The sequence below is a fragment of the Acanthisitta chloris genome, unplaced genomic scaffold (genome assembly GCF_000695815.1).
Source record: "Acanthisitta chloris isolate BGI_N310 unplaced genomic scaffold, ASM69581v1 scaffold1049, whole genome shotgun sequence".
Classification (NCBI taxonomy): Eukaryota; Metazoa; Chordata; class Aves; order Passeriformes; family Acanthisittidae; genus Acanthisitta; species Acanthisitta chloris.
In genome coordinates, this window is record NW_008690590.1 from 4777 (window position 1) to 22609 (window position 17833).

The 17833-nt window shown below is 39.2% G+C and overlaps 1 protein-coding gene across 1 annotated transcript in view; it reads left to right on the forward strand.

Annotated features, from left to right (window-relative positions):
- The window catches only part of LOC103809042 (coagulation factor XI-like), a gene marked incomplete at its 5' end in the record, with an annotated part of 6692 nt that extends 2760 nt beyond the window's left edge, over window positions 1-3932 (forward strand). The window contains 4 exons of the mRNA XM_009081852.1: window positions 961-1136; window positions 1443-1538; window positions 2254-2393; window positions 3777-3932. Coding sequence (XP_009080100.1) covers window positions 961-1136; window positions 1443-1538; window positions 2254-2393; window positions 3777-3932 — 568 coding nt within the window. The remainder of the gene's footprint in view (window positions 1-960; window positions 1137-1442; window positions 1539-2253; window positions 2394-3776) is intronic.
- Between the last annotated feature and the right edge of the window lie 13901 nt (window positions 3933-17833).

The window sequence follows — 17833 nt, forward strand, 5'->3', positions numbered from 1 at the left end:
CTATTTTTAATGGAGATTTTCAGAATTCAAAGCAGCCAATACGTAAGACATTGCTAATTTGCACTGATGCATGTAGTCTGTATTGTTAATCAAATTACCATCAGGTTTGGGTCATGAAATTATTAATGTTGTGAAGGGCTGATTTAATTGTCGTGTTAGACTGTCAGCACCTGTAAAGCAGATTATCCTGCCATTTAGAGGATGAAGTCTATAACTCAGTCTGACAGGAGAAAAAGGACAGGTAACTGATAAAAGACTTCAAAGAAGAGACTATTGATCCAGCATCATGGTCCAAAATCAGGCAGTTTTACTCGCACAGTGTAATCTGTTAGCCATTAGTGTTTTCTCATGGAATAGTATTACCAGTATTTTGCCTCCACTGGCAAACTTTTTATAAAGTGGTTAAACTTTCTATAGAATCCTATAGAAAAAAAATTATTTACCTACTATCCAGTGTGGAAGTTACCATCATTATAAGAGGCAATGGGAGAAGATATACTTGAAAAATAACAATAAAAATTAAACTTTTTGTTTGGATTTTTAAAGTCTAACTGACATTCATGAATTCATATATAAAATCTTCAAAAATGTTGGTAAATTTAGTTATGACAATTTTTTGTATCTTTTTCATTGCATGTACCAAAATTTCTAGATTGCCTTAATGGTAGAATGTCACAATGAAATATCCCTTAAACTTACTTAAAGTTGAAATAATGAAGATTGACTGGAACTTTTCATATGTGTCTATGATATTACACTTTCTAATCTATATTTACGTGGCTAATGTAATTTTCCCAACAAGTAAGTGTCAAAATAGATTCTACTTGAATTTATATTCCTAATCCAATTTTCGTTACTAGAAAAGTTATGTTGAACTGAATGGAAAGAATCTCATTTGTTACTTCAGGGCTTGCACTAGGCTCTTTAGCTACAGTCTGACTGTTTGTCTTTTTCCCTCAGTCTTGAGAATCCCAACATCTGGCGTGTTTATGCTGGTATTTTAAAACAATCAGAAATAAATGAGGATACACCCTTCTTCAATGTGGAAGAGATTATTGTTCACCCTCAGTATAAATACGCACAGAATGGATATGACATTGCTTTAATGAAACTTGCTAATCCTATGAATTTTACTGGTACGTAGTGTATTGCAGAGGAATTATGAAAATGTGCCTGATGACATAGGGCTGGCATTGCTATGGCAGTGCATGATACCTGGGCTGGATTCTTTCATATGCAGTTACTGGGGTTTGAGGAGAATCTCATTTGGTTGGCTTTGAAAAGAAAACGAGTGGCTCTTATTTATGTGATGGGAATGATATATAGTGTAAGGAAGGAAATGCAGTATGGAGGTTGTCATCAGGGGTCATGTCAGTGCCCACAAGATCTTAATGTTGCAGTTGTTTATGTTGGTCAAACTAATATTTTTAATTGTGTTTTAGATCTTCAACGGCCTATTTGCCTGCCATCAAAAGAAGACACTAACATATTTTATAGTGATTGTTGGGTAACTGGATGGGGTTACAGAAAAGAGAAAGGTACAGATAAATATTTTTAAACAGTTCTTGTATTCGTAAAATTCATGTGTTTGAAAAAAACCAGCCAAACCCTAAATTTTTTTAAAAAGAAAATTCTGCTCTGTTCTTAGCTATCACTATTGCTTCTAGCCAGCACTGATTATATGATTCTTAATTAGAAGCTAGTTCTGTTAAGACATCATAAAACATACATGACAGATGTATGAAATTATTGTACAGAGAAATTTCTTATTTTAATTTATAAGGAAAGGCTGCTCTGGGGAACTCTTACTTAATGTGTGCAAATTTCTCCATCCTGTAAACTACTGGGACATAGTGCAGCACAAATTTGGCAACTAGGAGTTTTCAAACATTGCAACACTTTACTAGGAAATAATAGTTACTAACACAAAACAATGCTAACAGCAATGCTCCAGGGGCCAATGTCCTGAGAGCCATACACATATGAGGATTCATTGCAAATCACAAGGGAGTTTTGAAGCTTTTCCAGGCATGAGAAAGTAAAGGGGATTATAAAAACATTCAAATGAAAAGACAATTCACGTTGTTTACTAACACAAAGGAAGGAAAATCGGTGTCATGAACATCTAGCCACACTCTAGAAGCAGTGGCCTCCCACTTTGGAATAGCAGCGTATGGGGATATCTAGAGTTTAATTTTAAATTTTATTTTGCTAACATCAAACATTTCTCTGCTCATACTGCTTCTTCCATAGGTAGAGTACAAAATATTCTTCAGAAGGTTCCTGTTCCCCTCATGTCAAAAGAGGAATGCCAGGCAAGGTATCGGAAGCACAGAATAGGTGACAAAGTGATCTGTGCTGGCTATGATGAAGGTGGAAGAGATGCTTGTAAGGTAATGAAAAACAGTAGTATATAGTTATATATTCCAACCATTTGTTCAAATATATAAATGAAAACTATAACTATTTTTAATTTCTATTAGAAAAGTATGGTTATAAATAGAGCTGTTGATTAATTTGTCACTTTTGCTTGTCAAAAGCACTGAAAATCGAGGTATATTTCTTATGTGACATTGAAATATTTAGGGATAGATTCCATGGATAAGAAACTCCGAGTGTAGACATATAGATATCTCATCCCTTTTAGGGAATAAAACAATATTCCTTCATACTATCAGAGATCCAGAGAGAACAAGTATAGTATCTCAAAGCATTTCTCCAATAAAAGCAGATTTTCTATGTGGTGCTTTTATTTTCTGGCATGAAATACAGCACATGAAAGCTTATTTTTAAGCATCCACTGTGTGAAAACCAGAAGGGAGGATGCCAGAAATACCATTAAAATGCATGGGTTATAGAAGGCTAAAAACAACCTGTGCAAAGTGTTCTGTTCATTATTAGAATTGAAAATGTCACAACAGCATGAGTTCAGTGAGCCAAATTCTCTGCTCAAGTGTAAACTCACACACTTCCGTTAGTTTAAATATTCTGAGTTAATTTATGCAAGAAGAAAGTAGCCTGAGTATTAAGATTAAATTCTTTACCAAATACACCTTTTGCTGTAAACATTTAGTAGTTAATATTTTTATGTTAAAATGTTACAGGTACTATGATTGGTATTGAGTAATTAGGAATAAAAATACTTGGAGCTGGGAAGTAATCTTTCCTCTATGTCAATTAAGCTTTCTTTATCTCATACAGTGTACCAGCTGCTGTTTATAAAAATAATGCACTTGCTGTTGTCTTAATGACTCATAAGAGCTACACTAAAGACCCTTAGGTTCAGAAAGATCAGTTAGGAACAGGAAAAGAAAACAGAGAGATGTTTTATCCTGAGGGAGACAGAGTGACTCAAACAAGATAAGCCATTAGAGAACTGAGATTTGCATACTAAAATCAAGGTCATAAGATAAAACAATGTCAGCTTTACTGTTTTTCTTTCTTGCACACATAGTCTTCATTGGATTTGAAATCACGGTATGTAGATAGTAAAAAAAAGAAAAGAAAAAGAAGAAGGAAAAAAGAAAACTGTAGGTTTGAACCTTCATGGGAAGTGGAAATTATTTGCAGTGACTAGAAAATTCTTAGAAATCAATTTACTAAAAAATCAGAAAACCTGCTTCAGTACACTCTTAATTAGCCTGAAGTGGTAGAAATCTAGGCAGCTATGCTGGTGTTGACACTGAAGGATGCTGATTTTATTCAAGGCTTTCTTTGAAACAGAAATACTGATGAGGGTTATTCCCTGTGCTTTTTGTTTTTCTCCTGTGACACAGGGAGATTCAGGAGGGCCACTGTCATGCAGGCACGAAGCGATGTGGTATCTGGTGGGGATCACCAGCTGGGGTGAAGGGTGTGCTCGCCCCAGGCAGCCAGGAGTCTACACCAAAGTTGCTGAGTATTCAGACTGGATTTTAGAAAAGACCACATAGCACATGAGCATTACTGACTTGCTCAGAGTGATGTTGTGGAATAACCACCCTAAGAGCAATGTGATGAAGCATATTAGTGGTTTTTAAATGGTATTTCTTATTAGACTGGAATGTAAAAGACAATTTAAAAAGCAGAAAAGCAGGCATGAATGAATTTTGCTATCACTAAATAAAAAACAGTAATAAATCTCTGTCGTCACTGACTTGGCAGAAAAAAATAATGGCTGAACCATTGATTTCTTTTGTCCTTGCTAGCATCAGATGGGAGTGGATGAGGTTGCAGGACATGTATGGACCTGGGAAATGCTTCTGACTTAGGAGCAATGGAGATTTCCCTGCCTTGTCTGAATGTGCTTAAAATGGACGAACCACTTACTAAGGGGTTTGGGGAAAGGAAGCCGAGGCAGGGAGATGTCTAGACAGTTGCAAAAACCTTATTTCCTTAGGGAATTAGTCAACAAAAGTGGCAGTATTAACCAGGAAAACAAACCCAGAGGTCTTGGCAAGATCTTCAGTAACAGTTTTGCAAGTCTGGCAAGAGCGCTGTGTGTGAGTTGGCAGCTGGAACAAGCACAGACCAATGGCTGAAATGCAAAGGAGAAACTTATTTCTCTTACCTTGCTAGCCAGAGGATTCCTGAAGCACCACCCAGGCAGAGGGACTTCAGCGGACACAGGCATTCTTAAACTTGGTTCATGCTAGAAGACCCCCATCCTGCTGTTCTCACTGGCCTGCCATGGGTTCGTGAATGTGTGGTTTATCATCATGATGTGATCTTCTCTGTGCTTTGATCTGTAGGCCCCCTCCAGTGTCTGAAGGAGACCTACAGGGAAGGCAGAGAGGGACTTTGTTAGGAGCTGCAGCAACATGATAAGGGACGATGGGTACAAATTGAAAGAGGGGAATTTTAGGTTAGATATTTGGAGAAAGTTTTTTACTGTGAGGTTGGTGAGACACTGGAACAAGTTGGCCAGGGAGGTAGTGGATTCCCCAACGCCGGTAGTGTTCAAAGCCAGGCTGGATGATGCCATGAGAAACCTGGTCTAGTGGGGAAGTGTCCTTGCCCATGGCAGTTGAGGTTGGGACTAGATCGTCTTTAAGGTCTATTCCAACCCCTACCATTCTATGATTCTATGATCTTCCCTGAGCCAAGGCAGGGAGCTCAAGTATGTCTGTTAGGGCACCTCAAAGTCTACCAAACACTTATGTTGCCTATATACAGATGTTCTGCTTCTCAAAGAACACAGAGGGTAAACAGCTGTAGACATAGTATATGTGTTTTTCTACATTGCTACTGTCCAGACTTTTCATATTCCCAGCTGCAAGGTCACTTGAGGGCATTTACAGTCCTCCTTGCCAGTCTTCTGCCTTTAACCCATTCCTTCCAAGATTCCACCTCCTCACTCAAGAGACCACTGCTGTTGGAAATGACAGATAGGGTAATGTACAAAGGCAGGTAATAAAGCATATATATAAAAACGAATAGATATATAAACATACAACATTCTGAATTAAGTGTCCCACTCCTCCTGTCAGGGAATTAAGCCACTCAGCTAGACAGGCACCACAAATAGATTGTTGCATTGGATGCATTTAAGTCCTGTTGAATGTTATTTTCCATGGCAGATGATATAGCATTTATGTTGAAGCAGCACATACCTTCAAATTTGGAACGGTGTTTATGATGTTGAAGAGGGAAGTAGTCCATCAGTAATTGATGTTGCAAGGTTCCTTGGTATACAGCAGTTACTTTGAGTTTAAAGGCAACAATTGCCTTGATGTCCAATTTAAACCATGCATGAGGGCACACACCAAATGCTCTATATTTACTATCTGGAAAGTATAATAAGAAGTCAGTTGCAATGAAAACCAGCCACACGTGAGTATTTACATATTGATCTTGCAGAAATGCATCCAAGGTATGTGCTTGCAGTACAAGCCTACAAAACATGCTGAGCCGACCTTATAATAAGGAAGGAAAATAGGGTCATCTCCTTTCAGTAAAACATACTCCAGCTCTTTCAGCTAATATTTGTCCAGGCTTAGTACCTTGAGACAGGGTAATTGCCCATGCAGGTTGAAGAGGTGTGGCTTGCACTTCTTTGGGGAGACATCCATTGGATGTTGGGTCCATGACAGCAATAATGTAGGTCCAGTGCTGTCTCCCCTAGGTAAGTCAGGGGTATTTGTTGAAGATACCTGAAATACAATAACTCAAGCATATGATATTCACAGTGGATGTAGAATAAGGGGAGAAGTAGGAATATGGTATCATACTACATTATCAGGGGTTATTATATGAATTTTCCGATCTAAATAAATAGATTGCAGTCCCACCATGCAATCCTTTGGTGTAAACAAATCCATTGGCCCCGTGATTAATGCTTTGGGAGAGACACCATCTGGAAGAATTTCAATCTTCACCATATTTTTCCTGGAGGTGCTGTTATATGATCATAGGGTGTTCAATTATTAATATTCCAGTTGTATAACAAAAAAACGCACTTTAGTAAAACATAAACTGTAATGTTGTAAAATTTTAGTACTGGTTAAATTTTTCAGTTGTTCTTCAAAATTGTGTTCATTCTTTCAGTCAGGCCATTAGCCTTGGAATGGTAGATGATGTGGAATATCCAATCTATTTCTAGGTCTTAAACCCAGTCTTGGACACTACATCCACTGAAGTATGTTCCTTGGTCAGTTTGTATCTGGTGAAGAGGTCCATATTGATGAGTGAGTTGTGCTAGTGCTCTAACTGTGCTATGTTGATTGGCAAATTTGGTGGATTTAATGAAGAGCAATCCTGACATTGTATTCATGGCAGTGAATACATATTGACATACCCTGTTGGGGCCTGGCTAGCAGAGGAGCTGTAACTTGAGCAATGGTTAAAGGAATGGTTAAGCAATTAAAAACAAGACACACAAAATAGGTCGCACTGACCTTGTTTCTATCTTCATGCATTCCTGTGTCTTCAATCCAACACCTTATAATGGTCTTACTCTCTCCTGCTGCCAGGGTTTTTAGGTTTAGTTTTGGTTTACTGCCTTATAGATAAGATAAGTCATCTGGCTAACAAGCTGGGAATAGTGCTGTTGTCTAGGTTCTCATGGACACTGTGTAGCTCTTGTTTATCAGTTTCCCAGGATGTGAGAGCAGGATGCAGCTTAAACTTGTAACCTGTCATCAGTAAGAACTGCATGCATTGGCAGGTTAAGCAACCAATCCAAAGTTGTGTAATCAGCGTGTAGCTGCATGTATGGGAGACATTTTACTATAAATACTGTTAGGTGCCCTAAATAAAGTTGGCTATCAGAGCATCATAATGGTGTGTGCTGTAGTCCGTCCTTTGTGAGGACCCCGACAATACCCTAAGTGGGGTCATATGATCAATGTTGTAATTGACTTGCCAGGTATTCAGAGCCCACTGACCCCACCTTGTTTTCCCTCAGGGCCTAGATAATGCCCTTAAATGTACCTGCATACAAATAGTACAGCAGGGATCCCCCACAGGATCACAAGCCCTACCAGGAAATCTGCTCCGATGTGGGTCTCCTCCCTAGGCTACAGGTAGATCTCTGTCCCCTGTTAACCTCCGTGGGCTGCAGGGGATCCTCAGCTGGAGTATACCTCCTACCCCTCCTTCTCCACCGACCTTGGTGTCTGCATACTTGTACCTCTCATCTCACTCCTCTCTTCTCTGGCTGCAATCACTTCCATGTAATACCTTTTTTTTCTTTCTTAAATATGTTATCACAGAGGCCTTACTACCATCACTGATTGGCTTGGCCCTGACACAGTGGCAAGTCTGTCCTGGAGCCACTGGCTCTGCTGGACATGGGGAAGCTTCTAGCATCTTCTCACAGAAGCCACCCCTTGTAGGCCCCACTGCTGAAAATCTGGTCACACAAACCCACCACATTATGATAATGTGGGTCTGTTTCTCTTGAGGCAGAATATCCAGAAAATCAATAAATGAATCACGCCCTTTAGAGACGTCATGCCATTGGTTTTTAGCCCAATATATTTTTGTTTTCCAAATCCTTAGCTCTCCTTGATTAAAGAAACAACTTTATCATTTTCCTGTTTAGCCTTTTTTCTTTTATCATTTCTTGTTACTTCATGTCAGGTAGCAAATATGTTTTGTGGCTAAAATTAGCACTACTGTGAGAAACAGCAGTCAAAAATTAATTGCTTTCCCATAGTAAGAAGCAGCATTTCACACTGCATTAGAAGGGAGAGCAGAGGATGTAGCATTGTCTTTGCGAAAGTTTATGGGCTTGTTTCCTAATCATCTACATTACTTTAATTGCTGAAAATATGTTCCAGAGTACTACTCGTAATTACCAGACACCACACTGGGAGGTAAACAGCAGGAGTGGCTTTGTAAGTGAGGTCATGAAAATAAAAACTAAACATCAAATTTATGGGATAAAACCATCAAGCTGCTGAAAATTACTTTTGTGTTTAATTGTTTTATGCCCTTTTTGCAAATAATAATGAGGGAAAAATATAATTCCACAAGTATAAGCTTATATGTATGCCTGAGTGTCCAAAGAGGCCCTGGAGCCAGGGTCCCTCTCTCAGGGTGTGAAGTGCTAAGCTGACTGCAGGCAACAAAACCTGAAATCCTGAAGCTATTAGCAAAGGCTTGGGAGTTGATTTTGTTTGTTTGTTTGTTTTTAAAGAATCAGAATTCAAAGCAGGGATGAAAACAGTCCAAAGTTAACAGGAGGGGAGAGGGAATGGTGCTGCTGCAGGTGAATCTGGGGAAAGAAGGGTACTGCCTTCCCTCTGCCCTGCACTGGGCTCCTGGTGACAGGGTCCTGTGTAGCTGGGAGTGCAGAGTGCTGAAGGTCTCTCGCTTTGGGAGTCCCTGTGCAGGATGAAGATGGGCAGAGAGCCAACAGGCAAAGACTGGCATGTGTTGGGGGAATTGGATCAAGGGTGAGAGGGAAGGCATATCACTGTGCTGGGATTTTTGCCAACACTGCAGAAGCAGAACAGGAGATAAAGGTGGGGGCTGATGTCCTTTTCATGCTCTGTTTAATCCGCAGCTGGTTTAAAATATCAGCAAACCTCAGACATGCTGTCAAAAACCTAGAGACTTAAATAAGGGACTGAAAAAGAGTAGGAAAAAGTAGAAAACAGAGAAAAAAACCCTGAAACATTCCTGACATTCAAGTGTGGTTCTGTCCTTGTGGGGAAGGAATGAAGACAGCTGGAAGAGCTGCTGAAGGACAAAAGGAATTGCTTCAGTATGAAAACAGAGGCTGAAGCTCTCTAAAGAAGAATCATCAGGAGACCATCTGAAATACTTGTCTGCAAATACTCAGGCTGTGTATTTGCTGAAGAGCATATGCAATGTCAATCTGATAACATTTAATACTTGCTCATAGTAATGCTGCCATCAGCTTCTTTTTCAAATGCACAAAAAATGCATGTGCTTTTACTTTTTCTTGTTGTACATTTGTTTATTTTTCTGCTACAACTTTCCAGGTTGTAACTATTGGAGTAACAAAGAGGAATGGCAGCTCAGCAGTGCTCTGTAGACCTCTGGAGCTCCATGTGTTGCTTTTCAGGGTGACACCAATATGGCAAAGGACACGTAACAGTAAGGGAACTGCACACATCTTTCATGAGCAGCAGTTGACCAGATAAAATATCTTATTCCAATATATTTTCACCTAGAGCAGATACTTTTTCAATGATGTTTTGCATTAGTTGTCTGTCTATCTATAAGGAGTTAATGACAGCTAAAAGTGAGTACCAGGAATAGATATGTGGAGAATGCAGGAGTTCCTGGTGGCTATATGAAGTCCTTATGACTTCATTTAAATTGAATTTTATGAGGGAATGTATGAGGGCTTTCTGGTATCAAAATTAGATACTTTATGCAGTAAATTGCACTTAATGAGAGACAGTTTAGGACTTATTTATTCTCCCTTCTCCTCTACCTCCCTGGGGAAAAATAATCTTTAAAAAATGAGCAACCACAAAACCTACCTTAATCTCATTAAGGAAAGGCCTGGCTTTGTACTTTAAAGCTGCCCCCATTTATGTTGGGACAAAACGTAAACATCAGTGCTTTAGTTGTTATTTTGATTAATGGCAAGTTCCTCTGGTGGTGCTGAAAGTCAATAAAGCTCATAATTTTACTTACACTAGATAGGCAAAAATCTTGGAAGGGGCAAGAGCCACTATTGATGTATTGAATGGCAGCATTAGTCTATCCTGGTTTTTATTTTTTGTGCAAATAAGGTCCCTGGTCCCAGAAATTTATAGTGTTTTTCAGGCACAGATGAAACATTTTATATGTGCTGTGACAGTTTGGAGAGCAATTAGTTCATCATAAAGTAAGGCATACTGTGTTGCTGCTCATGTGGACTTTCAACTTGTAATAGTCATTTGAATAGAATTGTAAATCAAACAAAACCAGCTTCCCATTAAACTGGCAATGCAGTTTTTCCTACCACTGCTTGTGCTTTGCCTAATATCTGAGGCTGAAGTATGTCTTCTTGAAAGTGACTTGAGCTGTGAATGAGAAGACACGAAGCCTCTTATTCTTCTTGCTGGGAGAGTTAAAAATTCTTGCAGTGAAGATGTACAAAGATCACCAAGTATACTGATTTCCTCTGCTTTCCCAGCAGAGGGGAGGGGAACAATTTAATACAAGCTTTTATTGTAAGTTTCATTTTTTCTGTCAAAAATTATTATTCTGCTGTGATAAAAAATGCATTTCAGATGCAGAAAAAAAAGAAACTGGATGGAATGAAAATAATTCATGGTGGCACTCCTCATAGTAGGAGAACTGTGAATTCTTATTCTCTGCCTAATTTCCAGCATGTGTAGAGGATTCTTCAGAAAATTATTGCTAGGTAATTTTTTTTTAAAAAAAATCTGCATTATAATTGATTAAAATTGCATTTCCACTTCCAATAGAAGGCAACAGTATTTTACCTCTTTGAGCAATAATAGTAGATATGAAATGCTGCATATTTATAGTCAACCATTTCCTGGAGTAGTAAATTGATTGTTTTTCCTGTGGTCTTTTTGTTGTAAATCACAAATAATATACAGATGTATTAGAATCACTGAGTGTTGTATGTTATGAGACTTTCTTTCAGGAGAGTTATGCAGTGGAGATGTAAACCAGTCATTTTGCATCATTTTAATGTTTCTTGATTTTTCATAGGATCATAGAAAACAGATTGGGAGAAAGTGTTTAGAGATTAACTAGTGCACCATCCTGCCTAACTGCACAGACAAGAATGTATATATCATTCATGACTAGAGTTTCTCTAGCCTCTGGGGACAGAGTTCTACTGTCACCGTGTACAAGTTATTCCAGTACTCAAAAATCTTTATTGCTACAAAGTTTTTCCTTGTAACTGGCTTAAATAATCTTTCCTGCCATATAATTTTAGTATTCCTTGTGCTACCTGCCATGGAAATGGAAAACAGGGAGTGGGGAGGTTGGGGTTTTGTTGCTTTGGGTTGGTTTTTTTTGTTTGTTTCGTTTGGATATTTGTTTGTTTGTTTGTTTGTTTTTAGTTTTCTGTAGTTATCTTTTATGCATTTGATAGTCTTTTCCCATCACAATGTGATGTGGGCCAATGTTGAGTTAGTTCCCACCTTTTTGTTAGCTGGTTTATTTGTAAAGATTCAAGAAGTAGGGGGAACAATGACACTGAAGGTAGGGGACTATGTGCACAGGGCATGCAAGAGAGATTAAAAGGAGCTGATAGGAACTAAAGTGAAGCTAAAGCAAGTTGGAACAAACAAAACAAGAATCAGTGCAAGCTGAAGAAAGACCAGCTTAAGCAGTAGATACACATCTGGGCATCTGGAACTGAAAACATGATGGACCATCTACACACCCTTTCCGGGCCCACACACCATGCCCCAGGGGTACTTCCACTCCTTTTTCCACTGATTTTACCATCTGGTACAGTTGCTCTCTCAATTGCCTCTATGCTCCTTTTTGTCTCCAAAGGTCATGTACAGTGATTTTAAGAATGGTATGATTTTAATTGTCATAGGACATCTGAAGAAATCCCTGTTCTGGAGTGTTAGTGGGTGATGCAGTCTCCCTGTAGTTTACTGCATTGCATGTCCCTTGTACAACATCACTTTTTCAATCCTTTCTGTTGGTTGAGTGCTGCTTGTGGAAAGGTGCTTCTCATGGAAAAAACATCCGTAGCATTTCTGAAGCTTCTGTGTTTCTCTGTTGTGATTTCTTTGTCCTGTGCATGGTTCACTGTTTAAGAACATTAGGTATGAGTACTTTCGGTTTTGAACTTGTGCCCAACAAGTTAAGTAGGGAACAATACATACTCAATAGTGACTGGGGAAGAAGGGAGGAACAGTGACATCCCAAGGAGAGTGGGGTAAAAGTGTAGTAGGGGAAGAACAAAGGTATGTTAGCTTTAGAGCTGCTTCCCTCCTCTGAGCTTCCTGGTATTTGGCTGTTTTGACAGACGACTTGATGCCAAAAACTTCACTGAATGCAGCTAATTTTCTGAACTCTATTGTTGAAAGAACTGGGCTGAACAGTTAATAAAACACTTACATGATTAATACTGAATGAATCCACATAATCCAAGGCTTTGGATTTCAAATACTCCAAAACACTGAGATGGGCAGAATGGAATTTCCAGTAAAGGTATTGTTCTTATCAACAGAAAGGTTTGTATGTCTCTCAGTAAACCTCTGATTTCTTTAACATTCGCTAAAATTTCAGGGGAGAAAAGCATTTTCATTTATTCTAAAATAACTTCCAGTAGTTTGTCACTAGGTGGCACTTTAGCTCTAATTTGTCTTATGTTAACGGCTGTGGCAAGAAAATGATCCTTGTTCTAGTAGAGCTTTGATAACAGTAAGGATGATTAGTACATATAAAAGGATATTTTCATTCCTACAGCTGATAAGTAACAGTAAATAATCAAATTATCATTTTAATTTGTAGAACTTGGAGAATTCAAAAACAGCAGATATGAATAGCTCAACATTTCTGCACGGTTGAGGGACATTAGGAGACAGTAGGACATGAAGGCTGACAAAATCAAGCTAAGCAAAAGCTGTTTGCCCACAGTTCCATGCATATGGAACCCCACAGTATTTCACATGTTAATAAATAGACATAAACCCATTAAAGATACAGTCAGGGCCCTGAACACGTGTGCTCTCTCTGAGGCCTTTGGCTTGAGACCAGCTTTGGCATAGTGCAGTGGTCTGGCCCTGAATTAGGGAGCTGGCAGAGACAGAGTTGGGGGAAACCTCAGCCTGGGGAGCTGTGTATGAGCTTGGCTCTCACACACTACTGCATCTTATAAGCTTAAAGAAAATTTAGGCTGTATTTTAATAATATATGACCCTCTTACTACCAAAACCACACCTACCTGTTAAAAACTCCTTTGTCAGATTTTCATATCTGGAAAAACCTATAGAGTCACAGAATTAATTCGGTTAGAAAAGACCTGTGAGATCATCAAGTCCAACCTATGTCCTAACATCACCATGTCAACTAGACCATGGCACTGTGCTACATCCAGTCTTCCCTTAAACCCCTCCAGGGATGGTGCCTCCACCACCTCTCTGGGCACACCATTCCGATGCCTAATCACCCTTTCTGTGAAGAAATTCCTCATAGTGTCCTAATCACCTGTGAAGAAATTCCTCATAGTGTCCAACCTAAATATCCCCTGGTGCAGCTTAAGAATATGTCCTCTCATCCTGTCGCTGGTTACCTGTGAGAAGAGGCTGAGTCCCACCTGGCTACAACCTCCTTTCAGGTAGTTGTAGAGTCAAAACGTCACTTTGAGCATCCTCTTCTCCAGGCTAAACCCTAGTTCTCTCAGCCCTGCCTCATAAGACCTGTGCTCGTGTCCAACCTAAATATCCCCTGGTGCAGCTTAAGAATATGTCCTCTCATCCTGTCGCTGGTTACCTGTGAGAAGAGGCTGAGTCCCACCTGGCTACAACCTCCTTTCAGGTAGTTGTAGAGTCAAAACGTCACTTTGAGCATCCTCTTCTCCAGGCTAAACCCTAGTTCTCTCAGCCCTGCCTCATAAGACCTGTGCTCCAGACCCTTAACCAGTTTCATTACCTCACTCCAGCCCCTCACTGTCAAAGTGAGGGGCCCAGAACTGGACACAGTACTTATTCAAGGTGTGGCCTCCCCAGTGCCAAGTACAGAGAGAATACAGTACGCTTCCCTAGTCCTACTGGTCACATTATTCCTGATAAAGGCCAGGATGCCATTGGCCTTCTTGGCCACGTGGGCACACTGCTGGCTCATGTACAGACAGCACCTGCAGGTCCTTCTCTGCTGGTCCACTTTTCAACCACTCTGCCCTCAGCCTGTAACACTGCATGGGGTTACTGCGGCCAAAGAGTAGATAGTGCAATTATCTGAAATTGAAAAATTGCTCAGGATTGGGAAGAGATGAAAATCTGAATTCTTAGTTTCCAGCATTAACTCTGGACACAACCAAAGGGAACTACACAGAACAACATCCCAGGTACTATAGGTTCTCTAGAAGCAGAAGAGTAAATATTACCTTGCTGTCCTACTACAACTCAAACCAGCTGTTATCTTAGCAAAACTTGGAATAATCAGGCAGGAGGAGAGAGATGTTTTTTATGTGCATCAATGAAAAAAACCAAAGATTTAGAGATATTTGTGGGTTAAAGAACTAATGAATTTAAGTTTCAGCAAGAAGGATGCTGAGAAAAACTGTGGTAGAGAAAGTGAAGCAGTAGGGCTAATGTAGGGGGCAGTTGAGGCTATTGTGGGACTTACATCACTGGTGGACTGGACCTTCTAGGTGCTGCCTATGATTACCAACAGCAATACAAAATTATGGGTTTAGCTTTATTTCTATAATACATATGTCTTTTTGAACTTGAAATATCATCATAGGAATATTTGCTTGTTTATTTTCTTGGCCATACTTGGCTGATTCAATCCTTTCATTCTCCTGCAAACAGAATTTTTTGTTATGGACTTGTTTTCTGCCCCTGCTTTTAGGGAAGTTGTTTTGGTTTAGAAGGCACAAGTCCACTAAAAATCTTAATAAAGTGAAAGGAACAAAGTAAAACGAGAAGATAAAATAGGCCTAAACATGACTAATATAAAGGCATGAGCTAGTTGTGCTGACCTGTTCGATGTGATTCTTGCCATTAGCAGGAGAAAGCACCAGGCTTTGCACTGACCTGGTGGTGTAGGGACCCAGTACCTGTTTGTGCCTCAGCCTGAGCTCGGTGGGGCTTGGTTCAATAGCTATGCAGTGGTCAGTGGCTGTTGCCTGACCTATTTTAGTTTGAGTCATGGGAAACTGTGCGTGATAGAGGCCAAAGAGAACCACTGTGCAATGAACAACAGCGCCCTCAGATATCAAGGCTGGGGGACATTCTTAAAACTTGACTGGGAAGCAATAAGAACACACCAAGGTAAAAAGCATTAAAAGATAATTTCAAGTGGGTCTTTGGATACCTGCCATCAACATCATACTCCTCTCAATGAAAGACTAAGAATGCCGATGGTTGTTGTACATACAGCACCCCTTCATCCCCCAAAGGCCTCTTAAGGAAGTCTGAAACCATTATGACCCAAGGGGACATGAGAAGAGCAAGCACACACCAGAGAAAAGGGGTGAGTACTAGGAAGTACTGTTTCCTTTCTATAGCAATTTTTCCTGTATTATTAATGAAGCTTTTCTGTGTTAATTGGGCAACATGGATTATTAAGCTTTTAAACCACTAGCTGGATGGGCAATACATTTTGAATGTGCATGTGTGATGCTTTCCATTTTGCCACAAGATTTTTTCAGTGGAACATCAAGTGAATGGAGATTTACCTTGGGTGATGGAGGCATGAAAGGGGAAAGTAGAAAACCATCTCAATTTGGAGTATTGTCATCCATTGATTGGAAGACAAGAAAATCACCCCTTTTGCAACTCTTTCTGTTGCTTTTGAACTCTCATGTTACTCCACATAATACAATGGAAGCTCATCTTGGTTAGCCTCCAGGTGCTACCTAATGGCAAACACTGATAAAAAAACAACTTATAGTGTCCTCATAAATATAGTTGATCCTGATATAAAGATTTAGTACTTGGTTGGTATTACATTTAAATTTTCTACAGGATGTTCTGTATTTGATATTCCTTTTAAAGATGCATCTGCAAGGTTCATAGGACTGTGTAGGAAGGTCACCTTTATACATAGAAAGTACATTTCTGTCTCTTGTGGTAGCAGGGAAAAAAGCATAACCTATGGCCATCCTAGAGGCTTACAAGCTCCCATTAGTATTTGTAAGCAGTTTTCCTGATATTAAAGCTTTTATCCATTACTTTTCATAGATCTGACTCACAGCTGTCATGTGTGTGGTTCTGGCACTTCTGTGTAAACCTCCATACAAGATGAATGGTAAATCTCCTGAACAAAAAAATGTAGGCCACATGTTCTACCAGAACTTAAATTCAGCAAATCTGACCTGAACTTCTTGCATTCCATTTATACATAGCACAAACGTTTTAAAATTATTTAGGTCATCATCGTCAAAAAAAACTCCAAAACCACACACTGTTGAAGTACTCCAAACCTAAGAGCAGCCTTGGTAGACAGGTCATAGATGTCACACCATAGCTTGGTGTTGCTTTCCATTCTGGAAGTGGACTCTGTGTCAACACTATCCAGACCTACACACATAGATAGAATTACCATGGAAGAAGCACACTTGGAAAAGAGATGAGTAGGGTAATCTTTCAATTAAAACTGAGATTTGATAGAGTTGATTATTTGGAGCACGTGACATAATTTCTTTGCTTCAAGACTATCACTAATGATCCCTCTCTACAATTCTGTGCTCTGGCATGACTGGAGGAAGTCTCTGAAGTAAATAATAATAATAATAATAGCGACAACAACAACAGTACTAAACAACAACAGCAACAGTACTGTTTTATCATTAGGAAATTATGGCAATGTTTTCAGCTGCTGTTTCTGTGCTTTGGTTGATGGAAAGATTCTCAGTTGCAGTGTTTGATGGGTGCACATACAATGCTGTGATGACCATCTACAGTACTTTAGGGTGGGCAAGGATATAGAGAGATAACTCACGTTTCCTAGATGCATTGTTTGAACACAAGGAATACCCATGGCAAAATGACTCATGTCTGCCTGGTAAGTGAGACACTTATTTTGCAATTAATTGCTTTCAAAACCTTATTACTCATAGTATTATGTGGCATCAAAGCAAGCCTATTTTGGGGTATATGTTTTCATGCAGTGCAAAAGGTTACTTTGTAAAACGCCTAACACATGATGTTTGATTTATTTAGGCAAAAATCTAGTTTATACTCTATGAACTTAATGGAAATTATTTAGTATCCTGTTAAGAACTTAAATTCTCTAGTAGTACTTACTGTTACAGGATAACTAGTCATTATAAATGGACTAAGCTTCTGTTGGACTTGGCCTCACATTGGGGACATTCCCCCATAGCTAAAGAAATGTATATCTGACGTGGGTTCTCCATGAGCAGAGTTCACTAACTCTTATCATTTTGATTCTCGCTTTATTCATCTCTAGTTACTGCATGGAAAAACATTTTAAGGTCAGCTGGATTGCCAGTGAAGGGTTTTTGATGGGGTGAAAATGATGCTTCAGGCAGAGAAGCAATTATGTTTCTTTAAGAAAGATTGCAGGAACAAAAGAAGCAAGTAAATGTTCTAGACCATCATACATAGGTGATTCTATAATAACATTATTTTTGTGTAGATGAGATGTAAGTGGCAGATAAATATAGGATAAATGACCAAGTTTTTCATGTGTAGGTGTTGGTTTATTTTTCAGAAAATTAAATAACTAGTTGTTTTTATTTTATTTTATTTTA